At 44.1% G+C, this 22,002-nt stretch overlaps 1 protein-coding gene across 2 annotated transcripts; it reads right to left on the bottom strand.

Moving 5' to 3' along the window:
- Positions 1 to 2,808: 2,808 nt before the first annotated feature.
- LOC136517078 (OVARIAN TUMOR DOMAIN-containing deubiquitinating enzyme 12-like) lies at positions 2,809 to 6,872 on the bottom strand. 2 transcript variants are annotated; one of them, XM_066510593.1, is made up of 11 exons: positions 6,506 to 6,872; positions 5,930 to 6,348; positions 5,667 to 5,833; positions 5,472 to 5,545; positions 5,209 to 5,263; positions 5,049 to 5,123; positions 4,785 to 4,858; positions 4,355 to 4,403; positions 3,708 to 3,792; positions 3,410 to 3,514; positions 2,809 to 3,332 (listed from the first exon to the last, which is right to left on the bottom strand). In XM_066510593.1, exons 2-11 carry the CDS (start codon positions 6,291 to 6,293, stop codon positions 3,286 to 3,288), a joined length of 1,095 nt encoding a protein of 364 aa, XP_066366690.1. In that variant the 5' UTR covers positions 6,294 to 6,348; positions 6,506 to 6,872; the 3' UTR covers positions 2,809 to 3,285. The 2 variants fall into 2 exon arrangements, with proteins under 2 accessions (XP_066366690.1, XP_066366691.1); XM_066510594.1 differs by having other exon boundaries at positions 2,814 to 3,332; positions 3,410 to 3,466.
- Between the last annotated feature and the right edge of the window lie 15,130 nt (positions 6,873 to 22,002).

The raw sequence follows: 22,002 nt of genomic DNA, 5'->3' as shown, positions 1-22,002 counted from the left end.
AAGAGACTAAATGGAAGGGTCAGAAGGCGAAGGAGGTGGACAATACAGGTTTCAAGCTTTGGTACATAGGGACAGTCATGAATAGAAATGGAGTAGGAGTTTTGATTGATAAGAGACTCAAGAATAGTGTGGTGGGAGTGAGAAGGCAAGGAGATAGGATTATCTTAGTCAAGCTTGTCATTGGTGATATGGTCTTGAACGTAATTAGTGCGTATACCCCCCAAGTAGGCCTCGACGAGAGTGCTAAGAGATAGTTCTGAGAAGACTTAGATGGCCTGATTAGAGCTGTACCTAGTAGTGAGAAGCATTTTATAGGAGGAGATCTTAATGGGCATGTAGGTACTACAAGCGCAGGTTTCAAGATTGTTCATGGAGGTTTTGGGTATGGTAGTTGGAATCAGGAGGGGGAGGAAGTTCTGGACTTCGCGGTAGCTTTTGACATGATGATAGCAAACACTTTCTTTAGAAAGAGAGAATCTCATCTAGTGACCTTCAGTAGCGGACAACACTCTAGCCAGATTGACTTTGTCCTCGCAAGAAGAAAGGACAAACGAGCATGCTTGGGTTGCAAGGTGATACCAGGGGAGTGTGTTGTTTCTCAACATAAGCTTTTGGTGGTAGACTTTTATTTTCAGGTGCGTGCCTGTAGGGATAAACAAGCTAAGATTGAAAGAACAAAGTGGTGAAAACTGAAAGGGAAGACGTTAGAGGTATTCAGAGAAGGGTTATCAAAGAGGGCTCTTGGAAGGAAAAAGATGACAAAAACAACATGTGGGAGAAGATGGCAACCAACATTCGGAAGGTGGCCTCAGAAGTGTGTGGAGTAACCAAAGGAAGTAGAGGCGAGGCTAAAGATACTTGGTGGTGGAACGAAGAAGTCCAAAAGACTATTAAGGAGAAGAAAGAATGCTATAGACGCTTGTACCATAACAGGAGTGTGGACAACATAGAGAAGTACAAGGTGACAAAAAAGACCGCAAAGCGAGCTGTAAGTGTGGCAAAGGGTTGAGCATACGAGGATCTTTACCAACATTTGAGTATGAAGGAAGAAGAGAAGGATATTTATAGGATGGCTAGGGTTCGTGAGAGAAAGACAAGGGACGTCAACCAAGTTAAGTGCATTAAGGATGAAAGGGAGCATCTCTTGGTGAAGGAGGATGAGATCCGACATCGATGGCAAGAGTATTTTGACAAATTGTTCAATAGTGAGAATACGGACACAACCTTTCAGTTGGATGACTCTTTTGATGACACCAATAGGTGCTTTGTGCGGAGAATCCAAGAATCTGAGGTCAGAGAGGAGTTGAAAAGGATAAAAGGAGGTAAGACGATGGGACCGGATGGTATCCCAATCGAGGTGTGGAGATGCCTTGGGGACATAGCTATAGTATGGCTAACCAAGCTGGTTAACTATATTTTTTGATCGAACAAGATGCCTGACGAGTGGAGGAGAAGTATATTGGTACCGATATATAAGAATAAAGGGGATATTCAAAGTTGTACTAATTACCGGGGAATTAAGTTGATGAGCCATACTATGAAGCTATGGGAGAGAGTTATCGAGCATCGCTTGAGAGCAATAACGCAGGTCTCTATGAACCAATTTGGTTTCATGCCCGGAAGGTCAACCATGGAAGCTATTTTCTTAATAAGATAAGTTATGGAGCGGTATAGGAAGAATAAGAAGGACCTACACATGCTTTTTTATTAACTTGGAGAAGGCTTATGATAAAATACCAAAGAATATTATGTGATGGGCTTTGGACAAACATAAAGTCCCAACGAAGTACGTCGGGCTCATTAAGGACATGTACAACAATGTTGTGACTAGTGTTCGAACAGGTGATGAAGACACGGATGACTTCCCGATTAGGATAGGACTACATCAAGGGTCAGCTTTGAGCCCTTATCTGTTTGCCTTAGTGATGGATGAGGTCACAAGGGACATACAAGGGGACATCCCTTGGTATATGCTTTTCGCGGACGATGTAGTGCTAGTTGATGAAAGTCGGACAGAAGTGAATCAGAAACTGAAGTTATGGCGGAAGACTTTGGAGTCCAAATGTTTTAGACTTAGTAGAACTAAAACTGAGTATATGAGATGTGACCTCGGCACTACTACTTGGGAGGAGGAAGATATTAGTTTGGAAGGTCAAGTAGTGCCTAGAAAGGATACCTTTCGATATTTATGATCAATGCTACAGAGAGACGAGGATATTGATGAAGATGTTAGCCATAGAATCAAAGCAGGGTGGATGAAGTGGCGTCAAGCATCTGGTGTCCTATGTGACAAAAGGGTACCACAGAAACTAAAAGACAAGTTTTATAGGACGACGATTAGACCTGCTATGTTGTATGGTGCAGAATGTTGGCCTACAAAAAGACGATATGTTCCACAGATAAGTATCACGGAAATACGTATGTTGCATTGGATTTGCGGTCATAAAAGAAGAGATCGAGTTCGGAACGATGATATACGTGATAGATTAGGGGTAGCACCAATTGAAGAAAAACTTGTCCAACATCGGTTGAGATAGTTTGAACATGTCCAACGGAGACCTCCAGAAGCATCAGTGCATAGTAGAATCCTAAGCCAGGATAGTAATGTGAAGAGAGACAGAGGAAGACCGAAGTTGACTTGGGTAGAGGCAATAAAAGAAGACTTGGAAAAATAAAATATACCCAAAGATTTAGCCTTAGATAGGAGTGCTTAAAAAACAGTTATTCATGTGGCTGAACCTTGATCGCTTCTGTTGGATTTCAACTCTAGTCTACCTTAACTTATTTAGAAGTTAAAACTTTGTTGTTGTCGTCGTCCTCGTCCATGAGACTGGCAGCCATTTGACGACGAAATGAAGTTATCGTCATCAACATACTGTGTTGTTTCCAACCAAGTTCATGTATGTACGCATTATTTGTCTGATGATGATAATATGATGATATGTCCAAGAACAAAAGAATGAGCGTGAGCCTATCACAAGAAGACCGGAAAAGGAACTAACGATAGCAAATGAATCAATGAATGACCCTCAGCCTCTCCTGTATTACTATCCTAATGACCTGACCCCTCCCTCCCTCCCTGTACAAATGGGATAGTATCATCTACTACGTACAGTACTGTACATGTCTCCCCTATGGCAATGGTAATGGTAATGCAGTGCCGTCCGGGCGCAAGCCGCAACCACCCATGGCCTCCGCGTCGTCACAAGTCAGTCACATAGCCCAACAGAAAGGCCCCTTGTCTGTTAGCTGCTCTAATCTTCTTCCTGCTCCTGGGAATGCTAGCTAGAAGGGCCACCAGCTTTTCTTTTTGTTCTCCAAAACCGGCAACTCTGCAGCAACAGATAAAAATGATGAAATCAAACACTCAACAAACATGGTCAACATACTAAATGGTGACATCTAATACCTCCTTCCGGATATATGGAGTTGTAGTGCACCTCAGCCCAAAAACTCAAGCATATAACTGCACGACAAGACTCCAGGAGTTTAGATAGCCAAAACATGCTCACTTCTGCTCATCAACAAAAGCAACCATGGAGAAATATGCCCAAGAAAAGAAAAAAAACTTTGCTTAGGCAAACAATACTCAAATTTTGATGTGATGGCAGGCACCTAAGTTTCACATGAAGTCAATAAAATATTTGTTGAATCTAGTATTCCAGTATATAAACTCGATAACAATCATATTAGAAAACAAACATTACCTCTTCTGGATTTCTCAACAACAGGAAGAATCTCAATGTAACATGTATCTCTGAATGATGTCAGGATGAAGATCTTTACACCATACTGCAAAAGCCAGTGCATGCACTTGAGTTTCATATCATATATACACAAATACAATAAAATAGACCAATAGTAGTCCAAGAAAAATAAAAGACAGACAGACTCCTTTGAAAAGTTTTTTGTCCAATGAAAGAAATTCTAATATACTCCTAGTTCTCATACTAGGCACCAGCCATGCAATGCAATTCTGACAACGCCGATCAGCTTGCAAACCCATAACAGAGACAGCATGCTAGCAGAAGAAACCAAATTGTATAAGATACTTGAAACAACAGGAATGTTGGACAGAAAGATCAACCAATTGCAGAAACAGCAACTGTAACATCATCGCTAGTTTAACTTTAATCTTATTTGCTGATTGTGCCTGCATTGAAAATAAAAGATGTATATGCTGACCACTTATTTTGCAAGTTTCGCTTTCGGTTACGATTTTTTTTTTTTTTGTAATTTTGTGTGCACTTATGTACTTTGTATCGTTTTATACCCTATCATAATTGATTAGGCGGAGCTCCTGCCTCTTCCAAATATAACAAGGTATGCTAACCACTGAAGCCAGATTCATTACCGTGTCTGCAGCAGCCTGCAATGTAACATGGTCACCCCACTCTCCGCTCCTGGTTCGATTGTTTAAGCAAAACAAAATGAGGACGTGCATTTACATTATTATAACCTAAACATTTGATTATAAATAGAAAAAAAAAACTCAACCACCCCGGGCATTGCTGTAAGAGAGAATACATTCTCACACAGGCCGAGAAAACCCCTGAACCCCTGCCCCACCCTGACACAGGGGCACCGTTGCCCTGTATGAACCGGGCCTTTGACCTGCACTTTGGCCGTGGGACAGACGAGGGGATTTTTTTTAACCCCAGCCTCAAGTTCGCTCCCACGGGGAGTCGAACTCAGGACCTGAGGAATGCCGCCGAGGCCACCTAACCAGTTTAGCTAGGCACCCTTTGGCTTGATTATAAATAGAGAGCAGAACAAATACTCACTTTGACATTTTTCTGAGATATTCCCTGTAATCCATAGGGACATATCCTGCATAAATCTCAGGATGCGATTCAAGCTGCCAGGTGCCAGCAATTTGAAGGGGATCAGAGGGAATACATAGAAATCCAAAAACGGAGGCACGACTGTTAAAAAGGGGCGAAAATACTGGGATGAAGTATGGTAGTAGATATTTACCAATGAAATGCATTTGCATACAGAAGTTCATATATGGCTGAAACAAAACTAGTCTTTTCGGAAATACTAACCTGCTTCACCACTTGTTCCCGAACAAATCTGTGATGTTCAGGAGTACGGTAAAATTGATCTGACAGCGCTCGAAACTGTTAAGAGACCACACAATACAAATAGATACTGTGAGATGGCATCACGCAAAAAGGGGGGAAATGATGGATCCTTTACACAAACCTGGCAGTTGCCGTCTCCTTTAACCTTGAGATCAACCAAACCGTACAGCACCAACCTTTTGAAAAGAAAGAAATTATATTCGAGTCAAATGACAAAAATATCACAATACTGACACAGCATAGGTTATTTCAGGTAAGCAATTATATCCACTGACAGCATCGATTTGTGTTGGTAACATTTTTCAAATGTTTTATCTACTACTATGGCACATGGGCTCTGTGATGACTGTCTGACACATACAGCCTAAGCTTTGGTTTACCTACCTGTCAAGAAGTCTTTGATGATCTGAAATGGCTTCATCAACAGAAGGAATCTCTCCATTTATTTTAGGAACATGCTGTGACAGCAAAAGGAACAGATTATCAAAACCCTGACGGTAAGCCTTGAGAATGCAGATAGTAGTAGATGTAACTTGCATGTTGAAGCACGAGGAAGCGAAGTGACTTGGCAGTACTTACAGGAACAGGAACCATGGTGTTCAACCTTTTGCCCACTTCACCGTCAAGGACAGAGAAGTCATCCATGAGCTCTATCAAGCATGCCTGGCTGTCCTGGACAGTATTACCATCTCCAGGGCTTGAGCAGGTGCTGAAAGGTTCCTCCCTGGTCCCCGCTTCTTGAGAAGCTGGAGGAGGTATAGCACTTAATAATAATAATACAAGCAAAGGATGGATGCAGTAGAAAGGGATATTATTTTTGAAAATGAATAGAAGGGTCATACATGGTTCTACAAGGACGGCACGTGGGCGAAGCCATTGCTGCGTGAGAACAGCAGAATGTTGTGGATCGTCAGCTGCGCTGGTTGCCCCGGATGCTTCGGCGAGGGCGACATGGGACAATTCTTCCTGAAGGGCTTGCGCGATGACCTCGTCGTTGTCAACCGCATTGACATGCTCCACCTTGATCTCAACAGAGTTTGAGCTACCCATGTCTCCGGTGGGCTGATCAAGAGGGCGAACAAAGGCTGTACAAGGTGTGGTAGGGGTGGTTTGGGTGCGATTATCAGCAGAGTAGCCAGCAGGAGCCGGGAGGAGATGGTGGAGACCCCATCGGATGATGTCCGGGTCTAGTTCGAACAAAACCATGGCTTTCCCTTGATTGATGCAGTCACTAATCCCTTATATATGGTATTGTCTTCTCCTGTGCAAGTAAAATGGTCGGAAATCATCATAATCGGCATCAAAGCGACATTGCAATCACCTACGAAAAGGAAAGGAAATCGAATTCCCCAATAGCAATAGTGGAAGCAGCATGCAGAAACTCGCGGTGTCGCGCAGAGGGAGAAATCGCATCTTACTTGTGGGCGGGGGGAGAGGAGACAGGAAGGAAGCTTTGCTTTGGATGATGGTTCCGGATCGGTCGCTTGCCACCACGTCCGGGCTTCCGGTGTGGCGCCGCCTCTCACGGCCACGGGTAGGGTTCCTTCCTTGGGGGGTGGGGGTTTGGCCGTTTGGGTAGGTTACTTGGATTCGAATCAAGGAAGAGGAAGCCGATCAGGCAATCAATCAAGGAAGAAGATGGGGATCGGATTGGAGAAGAAGAGGAAAAGGGATTCGATCTGCCTTCCTTCCTTCCTTCCTTCCTTCTTCCCCGGCCGTTAGTTAACAGAGCACGCAGTCTCCGTTCACACCTCAGTTGCATATGCATTGCATGGAACGAACGGAAGAGACGCCTCGTTTGACCACCCAGGCTCCGTCTCCGTCTTTGTGCGGTAGAGAAAGAGACGAAAAGGTGTGGGCGGCGGCCGGCGGCCGGCGGGGCCGACCTTATTGAACTTCCCGCCCGCCAATTTCTTATTCCTCCGTCTTTTGGGCCGTGTCGTCGGGTCTACAACGGGCCAAAAACACTTGCGCCTCTTTTATTGTAATTTTTTATCAATAACTCTTCTTATTCAAAAATATCCTTAATAAAACTCTTTTAGCTTTAAAACTATTGACGTAGTTTAAATTTTGTTCTATTTCAGCTCTTCTTAAAACCCTTATTATATCGCTCTAGTTTAAAATGGTTCTCAGGGTTTTATTATTTTCATTAAAAATTCTCACGGGCACTTATTAAGGTTTTAAAGATAATGATCTTTAAATAAACTTCTCGAAATTTCAATAAAAATCTTAGAGATAGATTGGTACATGAGAAAATTAAATACACTATTTAGAGATCATGAAAATATATCTAAATGCTTCATACCCTGGTGGACAAAAAAACAACTCGGACGTTGCCTTCCTGATCCGAACCCTAGCCGCCGCGCCCTCTCCCTCCCCTCCAATCTCCAGTCGCGCCGCCGCCGGAGCGGTCCGCCGGCAAGGCCGCGCGGCCGGCCGGGATGGCGGCGGCGTGGCCCTCTCAGCCGGTTGTGTGGCGGCGCTGGACGACGCGGCCAGGTGGGGCGACTCGCCCGAGCAGCGTGGGGCTCGGCGAGGTCGCCGACCACGACCGCGGCGGGCACAGGGCGGTGCAGCGGTGGCGGACTTCTCCGTCATCGGTGTGCAGTCGCCGTGGCGGCGGACGGGCGGATTTGGGCCCTGCGGGCCTGGATCTGGCGTCCTCGGTCTAGGCTGGTGCTGTCCCTCTGCCGGCAGTACCCTGCTCTGTGTGGTGGAGGATCGTCGGCGGTGGCCGGCGTGCCGTTCGTCTGGCGGCGGGTCAGGATTGGGCCCCCTGGGTCTGGATCTGATCCACGGTCAGCGCCGGGGATGCCCGCCTTCTGAGCGTCTCTGATGGTGACCTTCCGGTGAAGGCGGTCTTCCACGTTGGCCGGGCGTAGTGTCGACGGTGGTGGCGGCGGCTTGGGCGAAATCCTTGCCTGGCGTGTTACGCCGGGCCGGCGGCGGTGGAACTTCTGTGCCACGCACCTTGTTGAAGGCGCCGCTGAAGCCGTTGGTCAGTCCGTCCCTTGCTGCATCCGCGGGCGTTCAATAACTGGGTGAAAACCTAGCCTGGTTTCTCCGGGCCGGCGGCGATGGCGCAGGCGCGTTGTCGAAGTTCTTGATCGCCAAGGCCGGGCAGTTTTCCCGTGTGGTTACCCTGTTCGGTGTTCAGCTCAAGGCGGAGGCGGCATTCGTTGGCGTAACAGCTCGGCGTTTGGTGGTTTACACCAAGTGCTTCGTGCTGTTACCAAGGAAGAAGCATCTAGTCTTCAATGGTGGTCGGTGTCCAACGTTTTCAGTACCTTTATTAGGTCTGGCAAACGTGTTTGGCGGCTTTGTCTTGACGTTGGTGATCTTATTCTGTGGAATTGACATCACGGTGGAAGTCCGAGGTCACGTAGGACTACTCGAGCTTCTTGTTGGGGATGTATTTTCTTCGGTCAATTTCTTTCTTTAATTTTTGATGCTGTAATAATTTGGTCTGATTCTACCCACAGGTAGATGAAGCCGGATAGTTTCTATCCTTTATCTAAAAAAAAGGAATAAGATTTAACTCTAGAAAATAGGGGGAAAGCCATAACGAAAAAAAAAATTAAGATGCGAGCTCTTAGGGTGTGATTGGTTGCCTGACCTCGTTCACGGAAGTGAAGCTTGAGCCTGGCCCCGGCTAGCCCACGGGATGCGAAATTTTTGTGCGTTTCATTCATCACGCCCTAGCTGGCGATGCTTCGTGCCTGTATGGCTGTATGAGTGGGCGTCTGGGAACCCAAGAGCCAGCCAACCAATCAACGATGTTGTTCATCGAGGATGAATAGACATCCTGCAACCAAACAAACAAGTTCTGCATGCACAGAGCTTGGTTGGCAGGAGCCTGTATGGCTAATTTTTTCAATTGTTACTTACAAGAATAATGTTGATTTGATGTTGTACATATGCAAACATGTTCTTTATTGTTCGGTAAACCATGGATCTCTAGCAATGATGTTTTGCACAATAAGATTGATAATAAATACTCATTCATATACAATCTGGTAAAAAAATATATACTTTTACCTATGATTCGTGCTGGAATTTTGAAAGATGAAATGGAATAACTGATTAAAAATAACATATTGGAACTAATATGTGCTATTAAAAGTATATGGACGAGTGATGATGCTACAAAGGTCTTATTCTAAATCTTGTTACAAAATAAACATGCTGTTTCGCCTCTTGTTAAAACTAATATTTTGCAACATGCACGGAAAAAAACACAAATGTAAAAAAAATAAAAAAAGGGTTGTTGTTTAAGGGAAGAGCGTCCTTCATGTGTTAACTTTGTCCACCAATCATGTTACATTGGAACCTTCTCTTAATCTACCTTTGTTACAAGTTAGTTTGACTGCTATTCGTCGTGATAAAGACAAGTTGTGTGTTGGTACTTCGGTTATCTCTATGTCGTAACTAGTGAATGAAAATGATTCTTTTGTTTTTAACCAAATACTTATGGTGAAATAAAAACTTCCCCTCCATCGCTACTGAAAAAAGGTGAACTAAAATTGTCGAAAGCGCAAAAGTGGAAAGAACAAAATTGAAAGGTGTTTTCTTTAAATACTTTGGGCTATATTGATTTTAATACTCTACATGATCTAAATAGTATGGAGGATAAATTTGTATGTGCTTATTTGCCATGGTCTTCTAGACATACATATCATTTTATTAGCAAGTATGATTGTAAAGGATAATATATGGTACATCGAATTTACATTTGTTCGGATTTGATATCTTCTTTTGTTGTGCAACGATATGATCAAGTAGAAAGATGGAATAGGTATAATAGTTGTTGGTGTTTCGAATAAACATCAACTAGTAAATTTATATTTGTTGCGCGTTAGGTCCGGATGGTGTACTAAAAGACACAAGGTTTATACTGGTTCGGGCAGAATGTCCCTACGTCCAGTTTGCTGCTGCTCGTGTTATTAGCACTGAAAAAGGTTCGTAGTAGAGGGTACAAACAGTCGAGAGAGGGACATGTCTCAAGTCTCTAATGAAAAGGTCGAAAGGATGCCAAGAGCTCGGTTGCTGCTCAGCTGTGTGTTATGTGGTGTGTAGGATTGATCCGTCCCCTTAGTGGGGTGCCCTGCCCTCCTTTTTATAGACCAAGAGGGAGCAGGGATTACAGTTGGGAGAAAGAAGAAAAACCAGAGGTAGAGGAGGTCCTTCGAAGGTGCCGGGTCTTCCTTTTCCCTTGAGCCTGCCCTGCTGACATGGCAGATGGTGCCAGGGATAGCACGTTCGCTGATCCTGATAGGACCGTGCTCTGGCTTCGTTCAGCAAGTGGTCACGTCCCATCCTACTCCGACGGACAGTGCGACGTGCCAGGGTGCCGAGCCATGACCCTACGGGGAGCAGACGGGGTAGTGACCATACGTCCGTTACTGTAGGTGATATGAGTTCCCTCCTAGATTATAGTGGTTGTCGTATGCTTATGTCAGGATCCGTGTCCGAGGGCTGATGGCGGCGCCCATAATACTGTAAGACAAAAGTCGGTGCCTACAACACTGTTCGGGCTCTGTCATGCCTAGAAAGGCTTAAAGCGCCCGTCCCGTCATATCCTGATAGTACTTTTCCACAGACGTGCAGGGTATGGTCCTCGGTACTACGGTTGACCTGAGTGTCTTGTCTTACCCTATGCTCGTTATTATGAACGAGCAGGGTGTAGACGTCGGGCGAGGTGGAGCCTGCCCTCAGATGTCGGACGAGGCGGAGCTAGCCCTAGGACATTAGGCGAGGTGGAACCTACCCTAGGACATCGAGCAAGGCGGAGCTAGCCCTAGGACGTCGGGCAAGGCGGAGCCAGCCCTCGAATGTCGGGCGAGGTGGAGCCTGCCCTCGGACATCAGGCGAGGCAGAGGGACGTTAGGCGAGGAGGAGCCTGCCCTCAGACGTCGGGCGAGGCGGAGCCAGCCCTCAGTCGTCAGGTGAGGCAGAGTTTGGCCCCAGACATCGGACAAGGCAGAGTCTAGCCCTCGGGGGTCGGGCGAGGCGCATCCAACCTTCGATCGTATGGGCAAGAAGTGTTCTTGTGCTCTTGTCTGTTCGGAAGCATCAGCGTTTGATGGTTATTAGTTCCACCTCTTTGGGTACCCTAGTATTTGGTCCCCGACAGTAGCCCCCGAGCCCCTAGGCGATTCAGATAGAATCGCCGGGGGGTGATTTGACTTGCCAGAGGGTGCGTACGAGTGCACCCGGTGGGTGTAGCCCCTGAGCCCCTGGGTGATTCAGATAGAATCACCCAGGGGGTATTTTGATTCGCTAGAGGGTGCGCGTGGGCGCACCCGACGGGTGTAGCCCCCGAGCCCCTAGGTGATTCAGATAGAATCACCCGGGGGGTATTTCGATTCGCTGGAGAGTGTAGCCCCCGAGCCCCTAGGTGATTCGAATATAATCGCTCGGGGGGTAATTTGGACCCTTCGTGGGTATGGCTATGAGATTTGGTGTTTTAACAACTGGATAGCTTAAAGGGAACCCTGGTATCCCGTTCATGGGGATTCGTCTAGGGTCAGCCTGGTTGAGACTTGATTGCGGATCTGGACTCCCTTGAGGCTCGTGCGTCTGAGTTTTGGCCGCTCGTGGGCCCATCCCTCGTTGGGACAGTGAAAGCTCTAGTTTGGTTTTGGTGAATTGATGAAACCCTAAGTGCTAACCTAGTTTATCAAGTGATCATGAGATAGGTAGCACATTCCAAATGGTGAAGCAAATGAAGATCATAGCATGGTGATGATGATGCCATGATGATGATCAAGTGCTTGGACTTGGAAAGAAGAAAGAGAAAAACAAAAAGCTCAAGGCAAAGGTATAAACCATAGGAGCTATTTTGTTTTGGTGATCAAGACACTTAGAGAGTGTGGTCACATTTAGGATTGATAGCCATACTATTAAGAGGGGTGAAACTCATATCGGAATGCGGTTATTAAAGTGCCACTAGATGCTCTAACTCATTGCATATGCATCTAGGATCTAGTGGAATGCTAACACCCTTGAAAATGTTTGTGAAAATATGCTAACACATGTGCATAAGGTGATACACTTGGTGGTTGGCATATTTGAGCAAGAGTGAAGAAGTTAGAGGTGAAAAGGAGTTAGTCTTGCTGGTCACTAAGTGACCGGACGCTGGTCTTAGAGGGACCGGCGTGTCTGGTCAAGTGTGGCAGCAAAGATGCTGGTGTCGGTCATACGATCGGACGCTAGGTCTTGGACTAACCGGACGCTGAGGTCTAGGGTCTGGTCCTATTGTTGGACAGCGCTGATGAAAGTCAATGTGTGACCAGACGCTGTCAGGGTCCGGTCAAGCATGATCAGACGCGTCTAGTCAAAGAAAGTCATTTCTGGAACCTTACTGGAAACAACCGGACACTGGAAGCCGAGCGTCCGGTCAGTAATAGCGCAGTGTCCGGTCAACTCAAGTGATCGTTGAAATTGGGACACGTGGCTGTCATCAGGCGACCGGATGCTGAGGTCCAGCGTCCGGTCAACATGACCAGAGCGTCCGGTCAGCCCGCGTTGTGCCCAGTGAAGGGGTACAACGGCTCTATTTTGTGGGGGCTTCTATTTAAGCCCCATGGCCGGTTGAAGCTCATACCTTTGGCCATTTTCATTGATATAGCAACCTTGTGAGCTTAGCCAAAGCCCTCCCACTCATCTCCATCATTGATTCATCATCTTTGTGAGATTAGAAGAGAATCTAAGTGCATTGCTTGAGTGATTGCATCTAGAGGCACTTGGTGCTTGTGTTTCGCTGCGGATTTCACTTGTTACTCTTGGTGGTTGCCGCCACCTAGACGGCTTGGAGCAGCGAAGATCATCGAGCGGAGGTTGGTGATTGTCTCTGGCTCCGATCGTGGTGATTGTGAGGGGTTCTTGACCTTTCCCCGGTGGAGAGCCAAAAGGTACTCTAGTGGATTGCTCGTGGCTTGTGTGATCCTCATCTTGTGTTGGTTGTGTGGCACCCTATTAAGGGTTTGGTGTGTGAAGCCAATTAGCGCATGAACCTTCAAGTGAGTGAATCGCCACAACGAGGACTAGCTTACCGGCAAGCAAGTGAACCTCGGTAAAAATCATTGTGTTCATCATTGATTCCAAGGTGATTGGTCTTCATTGTTATTCATCCTTGTGATTGATTGGTTCCTTCATCTACACGGCGGTATAACCTTCTTGATCACTCTCATTACATTACCACAAACTAGTTGTCAAGCTCTTTAGTGTAGCTAGTTGTGAGAGCTTACTTGCTTGGTTGGTGTGGCTCTTTAGTTAGCCTTTGAGAGCACACTAACATAGAGTAGTGTCATAGTTAATGTGTGAATAGATTTTATCTAAACTAGAATTGTGGTAGGTGGCTTACATTTTAAGTAGGCTAGCGCAACACTTGCTTCACCTCATAATTGTCTAACTATTTTGTTAAGTGTTGTTGTAGAAATTTTATTAGGCTATTCACCCCCCCCCCTTTAGCCATTAAGACCTTTCAATTGGTATTAGAGCCGAGGTCATCGTGATTTGAGGCTTAACAACCTTTGGTGTAAAAAATGGCTCAAATCAACAACACTAAGAAGCCACCCCAATTTGATGGCACAAATTATCCTTATTGGAAGTCAAAGATGACCACACACATCAAGTCAATCAATAGAAAGGTGTGGAAGGTGGTAGAAACCAAAATTGAAATTGAAGATCTAGAGAATCTCACCGCGGCCGAAGAAGTGCTTCTCCAAAACAATGACATTGCTCTAAGTGCTATTCATGATGCAATTGATGAAAGAATATTTGAGCAAATCAAGAATATTGAGATAGCACATGAAGCTTGGAAGAAGTTGGAAGAATCATTTGAGGGCACTCAAGCTATAAAGGGTGCTAAGGCATATATCCTCAAAAAGAAGTTTGCAAGCTTCAAGATGAAGGAGGATGAGAGTGTGCCAGAGATGTTTCATAGGCTTCAAGTGCTTATCAATGATTTCAAAGCACTTGGAGAAGAGGTGAAGGACAAGGACTTCTCCCATAAGTTCTTGAGATGCTTACCTTCAAGATTTAGTACATTGGTCACTATTCTAGTAAGAAGTGGTTTGGAAACCATGACACCAAACCAAGTGTTGGGAGACATCATGACCGATGATACATATAGAGATGAAGATGAGAAGGAAGAAAAGAAGGAAAAGAAAGATGAGAAGAAGGATAAGAAGAAGAAGAGTGTGGCATTCAAGGCCACATCATCCAAGGGCAAAGCTAAGCAAGAAACATCAAGTGAAGAGGATGAATCATGCGATGATGATGATGATGATGAGAAGATGGCTCTCTTTGTCAAGAAGTTTGGCAAGTTCATGATGAAGAAGGGCTACCATGCTAGAAGAAAGAAGTCTTCATTCAAGAACAAAGAAGAGTCAAGAAGGTGCTTCAAATGTGGAAGCAAAGATCATCTTGTTGCTCAATGCCCATACAATAGCGATAATGATGATGACAATAAGAAGAACAAGAAGGAAAAGAAAGAGAAGGACAAGATGGCATTCAAGAAGAAGAAGGGTGGTTCATATTAGTCACTTGGGACAATGATGCTTCCTCAAGTGATGATGATAATGATAGTGATGATAACAAGACCACCAAGAAGAAGGTTCTTGCAAGCATTGCTATCAATGAGAAGCCTTCTCTCTTCGAATCTTCATCATGCTTCATGGCTAAGGCCACTAAGGTATAATCTTGTGATGATGAAAGCGATGAAGAACATGATGATGAAAATGAAAATGAAAATGACCATGATAGTGATAGTGATAATGATGAACCTACTAAGAATGAACTATTTGACATGCTAGAAGATGCTAAAGAACACTTTGACATCAAGAGAAGGGAATGCAAATGCTTGCGTAAGGAACTAGTAGCCCTTAAGCAAGCCTTTGATGAGCTCAATGCATCTCATGAGGGGCTAGAGGAAGCCCATGAGAAGCTTGGCAAGGCTCACAAAAAGCTTGAAAAGGCTCATTCCTCTTTGCTTGATGAGGAAAATAAAGAGAAGCATGTTGAAACTTACAATATAGGTTTAACTTGTGATATAATTAATGAATCACTATCCATGCCTATCATTGTTGCTCCTACTAACCCTTCTTGTAGCATTTCCACTTCTACCTCATCTAGTAGTGATGGTCTCACTTGTGATGCCTCACTAGTAGTTGAGAATGAGAACCTCAAGAAGGAGGTCAACAAGCTCACTCACACCTTAGCTAAAGCTTATAGTGGTGAGGACCGCTTGCTTATGTGCTTGGGTAGCCAAAGAGCTTCTCTCTACAAAGAGGGATTGGGCTATACCCCCAAGAAAGGCAAAGCGGTCTTTGCTCCTCACAAGACTAGTTTTGTGAAGAACAATGGTCGGTTTTGCACTAGTTGCAAGCAAGTGGGTCATAAGGAGCATGAATGCAAAAACAAGAGCAAAAATGCTAATATATCCTTCATAAAGCTTGATTCATGCTATATTCTTACTAAGGGTATAAATGGTGTGAAGGCTAAGTTCATTGGTAAACCATGGATGGGCTCAAAGATGAAAGCCATTTGGGTACCAAAAAGCTTAGTGACTAACCTTCAAGGACCCAAGCAAGTTTGGGTACCTAAAAGGAATTGATCTTCTTTTGTAGGTCAATTACAAAGCCGGAGGAAGGCATTGGGTTCTTGATAGTGGGTGCACTCAACACATGACCGGTGATGCAAGAATGTTCAACTCAATCAACACCAATGACAATGATGGTTATGATAGTATCACATTTGGTGACAATGGCAAAGGCAAGGTCAAAGGGCTTGGTAAGATTGCAATATCCAATGACATGAGCATTTCCAATGTGTTGCTAGTAGAGAGCTTGAACTTTAATTTGCTATCCGTGGCTCAATTGTGTGATCTTGGATTCAAATGCATATTTGGGGTAGATGATGTAGAGATCATAAGTATAGATGGCTCTAACTTGATCTTCAAAGGCTTTATATATGAGAATCTATACTTGGTTGATTTCAATGCTAGTGAAGCTAGATTATCTACATGCTTGTTCATTAAGTCTAGCATGGGTTGGTTATGGCATAGAAGGCTTGGTCATGTTGGAATGAAACAATTGAATAGATTAGTTAAGCATGACTTGGTTAGAGGCTTGAAATATGTTGTGTTTGAGAATGATAAACTTTGTAGCTCTTGTCAAACCGACAAACAAGTTGGAAACACCCATCCTAAGAAAAGCATGATGAGCACTAGCAAAGCATTTGAGTTATTGCACATGGATTTGTTTGGGCCAACACAATACACTAGTATTGGTGGAAACAAATATGGCTTTGTGATAGTGGATGATTATACTATATACACTTGGGTATTCTTTCTAGTGGACAAAAGTGATGTATTTGCAACATTCAAATCATTTGTCAAAGGCATTCACAATGAGTTTGAAACAACCATCAAGAGAGTTAGAAGTGACAATGGTAGTGAGTTCAAGAACACTAGAATTGATGAGTTATGTGATGAATTTGAAATTAGACATCAATTCTCGGCCAAGTACACACCTCAATCAAATGGCCTTGTTGAAAGAAAGAATAGAACACTTATTGATATGGCAAGGTCTATGCTTAGTGAGTACAATGTGAGTCAATCCTTTTGGGCCAAAGCTATCAACATGGCTTGCTATTATAGCAACCGCCTCTATTGTCACCCATTGAAAGAGAAGACACCATATGAGCTCTTGAATGGTAGAAAGCCCAACATTGCATATTTTTGGGTCTTTGGTTACAAATGCTATATCTTGAAGAAAGGCACTAGATTGGGCAAGTTTGACAAGAAATATGATGAATGATTCTTACTTGGTTATTCCACTACAAGCAAAGCATATAGAGTTTGGAATTTGGATAGTGGTACTCTTGAGGAAGTTCATGATGTTGAATTTGATGAAACCAAGGGTTCACAAATAGAGAATGAGAACTTAGAAGATGTTAGAGGCATTCAACTTTCAAATACCATGAAGAACATGGATATTGGTGAATTGAGGCCTAGGCAAGTGAATGATGATGAAGATGATCAAGTGCAAGTGCTCTCTAACTCAAATGTGCAAGATGATGCAAATCAATTTAGTGCAAGTGGATCTCATGGTAATGAACAAGATCAAGTGGCTAGTACATCATCTCAACCCAATGATCAAGCAAGTGCAAGCAATCAAGTTCCAATCCTCCAACCAACCAATGTTGCAAGGGATCATCCATTGGACACTATCATTGGTGATATTTCAAGAGGTGTGCAAACTAGATCAAGATTGGCTTCATTTTGTGAGCATTTCTCATTTGTGTCATCCATTGAACCAAAGAAGATAGATGAAGTATTGAAGGATGTTGATTGGATAAATGCTATGCATGAAGAATTGAATAACTTCACAAGAAATCAAGTATGGGAGTTGATAGAAAGACCAAAGGGACACAATATGATTGGAACCAAATGGGTCTTTAGAAACAAGCAAGATCAAGATGGGATAGTAGTAAGGAACAAAGCAAGATTGGTAGCATAAGGTTATACACAAGTTGAAGGTCTTGACTTTGGAGAAATATATGTCCCGGTTGTTAGATTGGAAGCAATTAGAATCTTGCTAGCCTATGCTTGTGCCCACAACATCAAGCTCTATCAAATGGATGTTAAGAGTGCATTTCTAAATGGCTACATCAATGAAGAAGTATATATTGAGCAACCTCCTGATTTTGAAGATGACAAGAAGCCTAACCATGTATACAAGTTGAAGAAGGCTTTGTATGGATTGAAACAAGCACCTAGAGCGTGGTATGAGAGATTGAGGGATTTTCTACTCTCTAAAGAGTTCACAATGGGCAAGGTTGACACCACTCTTTTCATTAAGAAGATTGGAAAAATCTATTTGTATTGCAAATCTATGTTGATGATATCATATTTGGATCAACCAATCAAGATTTTTGTGATGAGTTTGGAAAGATGATGGCTAATGAGTTTGAGATGTCCATGATTGGAGAATTGAGTTACTTCCTTGGTCTTCAAATCAAGCAATTGAAGAATGGTACCTTTATAAGTCAAGGCAAGTACATCTAGGACATGATCAAGAAGTTTGGAATAATTGATAGCAAAGTCATTAGCACACCAATGGGAACTAATGGCAACTTGGATAGTGATGCAAGTGGAAATATGGTGGATCAAAAATTATATCGGTCTATGATTGGAAGCCTACTCTATGTGACCGCTTCAAGGCCGGATGTCATGTTTAGTGTGTGCATGTGTGCAAGATTTCAAGCCTCACCAAGAGAAAGTCATTTGAAGGTTACAAAGAGAATATTGAGGTACTTGAAGCATACACCAAATGTTGGTTTGTGGTATCCCAAAGGAGAAAAGTTTGAGCTAGTTGGTTACTCCGACTCAAATTATGCGGGATGCAAGGTTGAAAGGAAGAGCACCTCAGGCATATGTCACCTATTAGGAAGATCACTTGTTTCGTGGTCATCAAAGAAGCAAAATAGTGTTGCATTATCAACCACCGAAGCCGAATACATATCCGCTGGTAGTTGTTGTGCACAAATTCTTTGGATGAAGGCCACTTTGAGTGACTTTGGAATCGAGTTCAAGAAAGTGCCATTGTTATGTGATAATGATAGTGTAATCAAGTTAACCAACAATCTGGTTCAACAGGCAAGAACAAAGCACATTGATGTCCGCCACCATTTCATAAGAGATCACCAATAAAAAGGGGTTATTTGCATTGAGAGTGTAGGTACCGAAGATCAACTTGTCAATATATTCACCAAGCCATTGGATGAGAAAAGGTTTTACATGCTAAGGAATGAGTTGAACATATTGGATTTCTCAAATATGTGTTGATGCACCCCCACTCATATGACATGCCTCTCCTTTGAGCAATCCAAGGTAAAAGTTTATTGGCATGACATACATCCTTGCTAAGGACATGGTTAGTGCATCTAGTCACATTTTCAATTTTTTATTAGGACCTTTCAAGTGGTTCCATTTTATTAGGCTTATTCATGAAAATCAAATGATTTTGATGTTTATATGGTATCACTATTGCTTCTATGCTTGACTTGATCTAGTGGTAGCATATGACATGTTTATGGGCTTGTAAACCTAGTGTTTGATCTAGAAAATGAGCTCTAAGTATTTAACTCAACATGGTACAAGATAACCCTTATTTGGAGGTGTGAAGAAGCTTGTCCTTAGATCAAACCGAGTTAAATATCTTTGGCAAATGATCTAGATTGGACCAAATTTGGAAATATGATCCTCACCCCATTTATTGACATTGATAAATCTCAACCTATCTATATTTTAAGTCTTTGTGGTCATTGATGATACCCTAAGTGCTAACCTAGTTTATCAAGTGATCATGAGATAGGTAGCACATTCTAAGTGGTGAAGCAAATGAAGATCATAGCATGGTGATGATGATGCCATGATGATGATCAAGTGCTTGGACTTGGAAAGAAGAAAGAGAAAAATAAAAAGCTCAAGGCAAAGGTATAAACCATAGGAGCTATTTTGTTTTGGTGATCAAGACACTTAGAGAGTGTGATCACATTTAGGATTGATAGCCATACTATTAAGAGGGATGAAACTCGTATCAGAATATGGTTATCAAAGTGCCACTAGATGCTCTAACTCATTGCATATGCATCTAGGATCTAGTGGAATGCTAACACCCTTGAAAATATTTGTGAAAATATGCTAACACATGTGCACAAGGTGATACACTTGGTGGTTGGCATATTTGAGCAAGGGTGAAGAAGTTAGAGGTGAAAAGGAGTTAGTCTTGCTGGTCACTAAGTGACCGAACGCTAGTCTCAGAGGGACCGGCGCATCCGGTCAAGTGTGGTAGCAAAGACGCTGGCGTCGGTCATACGACCGGATGCTGGGTCTTGGACTAATCGGATGCTAAGGTCTAGGGTCCTGTCCTATTGTCAGACAGTGCTGATGAAAGTCAATGTGTGATCGGACGCTGTCAGGGTCTGGTCAAGCATGACCGGACACGTTCAGTCAAAGAAAGTCATTTCTGGAACCTTACTAGAAATGACCGGACGCTGGAAGCCAAGCATCCGGTTAGTAATAGCGCAGTGTCCGATCAACTCAAGTGACCGTTGAAATCAGGACTCATGGCTGTCGTCGGGCGACCGAACGCTGAGGTCCAGCGTCCGGTCAACATGATCGGAGCGTCCGATCAACCCGCGTTGTGCCCAGTGAAGGGGTACAATGGCTCTATTTCGTGGGGGCTTCTATTTAAGCCCCATGGCTAGTCGAAGCTCATACCTTTGGCCATTTTCATTGACATAGCAACCTTATGAGCTTAGCCAAAGCCCTCCCATTCATCTCCATCATTGATTCATCATCTTTGTGAGATAGGGAGAGAATCCAAGTGCATTGCTTGAGTGATTGCATCTGGAGCCACTTGGTGCTCGTGTTTTGCTATGAATTTCGCTTGTTACTCTTGGTGGTTGCCACCAGCTAGATGGCTTGGAGCTGCGAAGATCATCGAGCGGAGGTTGGTGATTGTCTTCGGCTCCGATCATGGTGATTGTGAGGGGTTCTTAACATTTCCCCAGCGGAGAGTCAAAAGGTACTCTAGTGGATTGCTCATGGCTTGTGTGATCCTCATCTTGTGTTGGTTGTGCGGCACCCTATTGAGGGTTTGATGTGTGAAGCCAATTAGCGCGTGAACGTCCAAGTGAGTGAATTGCCACAACGAGGACTAGCTTGCCGGCAAGCAAGTGAACCTCAATAAAAATCATTGTGTTCATCATTGATTCTGAGTGATTGGTCTTCATTGTTATTCATCTTTGTGATTGATTGGTTCCTTCATCTACATGGCGGTATAACCTTCTTGATCACTCTCATTACATTACCGCAAACTAGTTGTCAAGCTCTTTAGTGTAGCTAGTTGTGAGAGCTTGCTTGCTTGGTTGGTGTGGCTCTTTAGTTAGCTTTTGAGAGCACACTAACATAGAGTAGTGTCATAGCTAATATGTGAATAGATTTTATCTAAACTAGAATTGTAGTAGGTGGCTTGCATTTTAAGTAGGCTAGCGCAACACTTACTTCGCCTCATAATTGTCTAACTATTTTGTTAAGTGTTGTTGTAGAAATTTTATTAGGCTATTCACCCCCCCCTCTAGCCATTTGGACCTTTCAGAGGGCCGTCGAAACTATTGGGCCAGCCCTCGAACTCTTGGGCCTAGACGGACCGAAGAAATGCCTTTTGACCTGTATTCCCTTCTATGGGAAAAGAGTCCTGGTCCGCCCGGGAAGGTGAAACGTCCGGCGCGACTTTGGTGGGAAAGGATAGGGATTGGGGGCGCATGTCCTAAATGGTGATGTGGTGGTGAATCATGGCAGGCACGGAGATCTAGGTGAACGGTTGCCTTCCTCACATCCGTCTCCCCTATAAAACCAAAGGGTTCACCCCTAGGGTTCCATACTTTGCCTCCTCACCTTTGCATCTACAACCTCTGCCGCCAATCGCCTAAGCCTCCTGCACCCACATCGTAGCCATCGTTAAGCTCGCATCCATCCACCCCAATTTGTCTAATGGACGCGTGGTGCAGATCCGATGTCACCCTCCAGCACCTTGAGGGCCGCATTCGCCGTGGCCTTCTTTGCACGTGGACGCCGCTGAGGCCGCCGCCGAGGAGTGGCGGCTGCCCAGCAATGAAGTCACGCCATCGCCTCTCGAAGGCTACATCGTGTCCTTCGCTCGCTTTCATGAGCAGGGATTTGCTACCCCCACCCACAAGTTCTTTTGGGGGCTGCTGAATTACTACAAGGTGGAGCTACAGAACCTTACTCCCAAGGGGGTCCAGCACATTGTGGCATTCGTCGCTCTATGTGAGGGGTTCTTGGGGATTAGTCCCCACTTTGACCTATGGCAGTATTTCTTTG

Source organism: Miscanthus floridulus, chromosome 17 (assembly GCF_019320115.1).
Source record: "Miscanthus floridulus cultivar M001 chromosome 17, ASM1932011v1, whole genome shotgun sequence".
NCBI classification, from domain to species: Eukaryota; Viridiplantae; Streptophyta; class Magnoliopsida; order Poales; family Poaceae; genus Miscanthus; species Miscanthus floridulus.
Note: the sequence above shows the minus strand (reverse complement) of the source record. Positions and strands in the feature narration are given on the sequence as shown.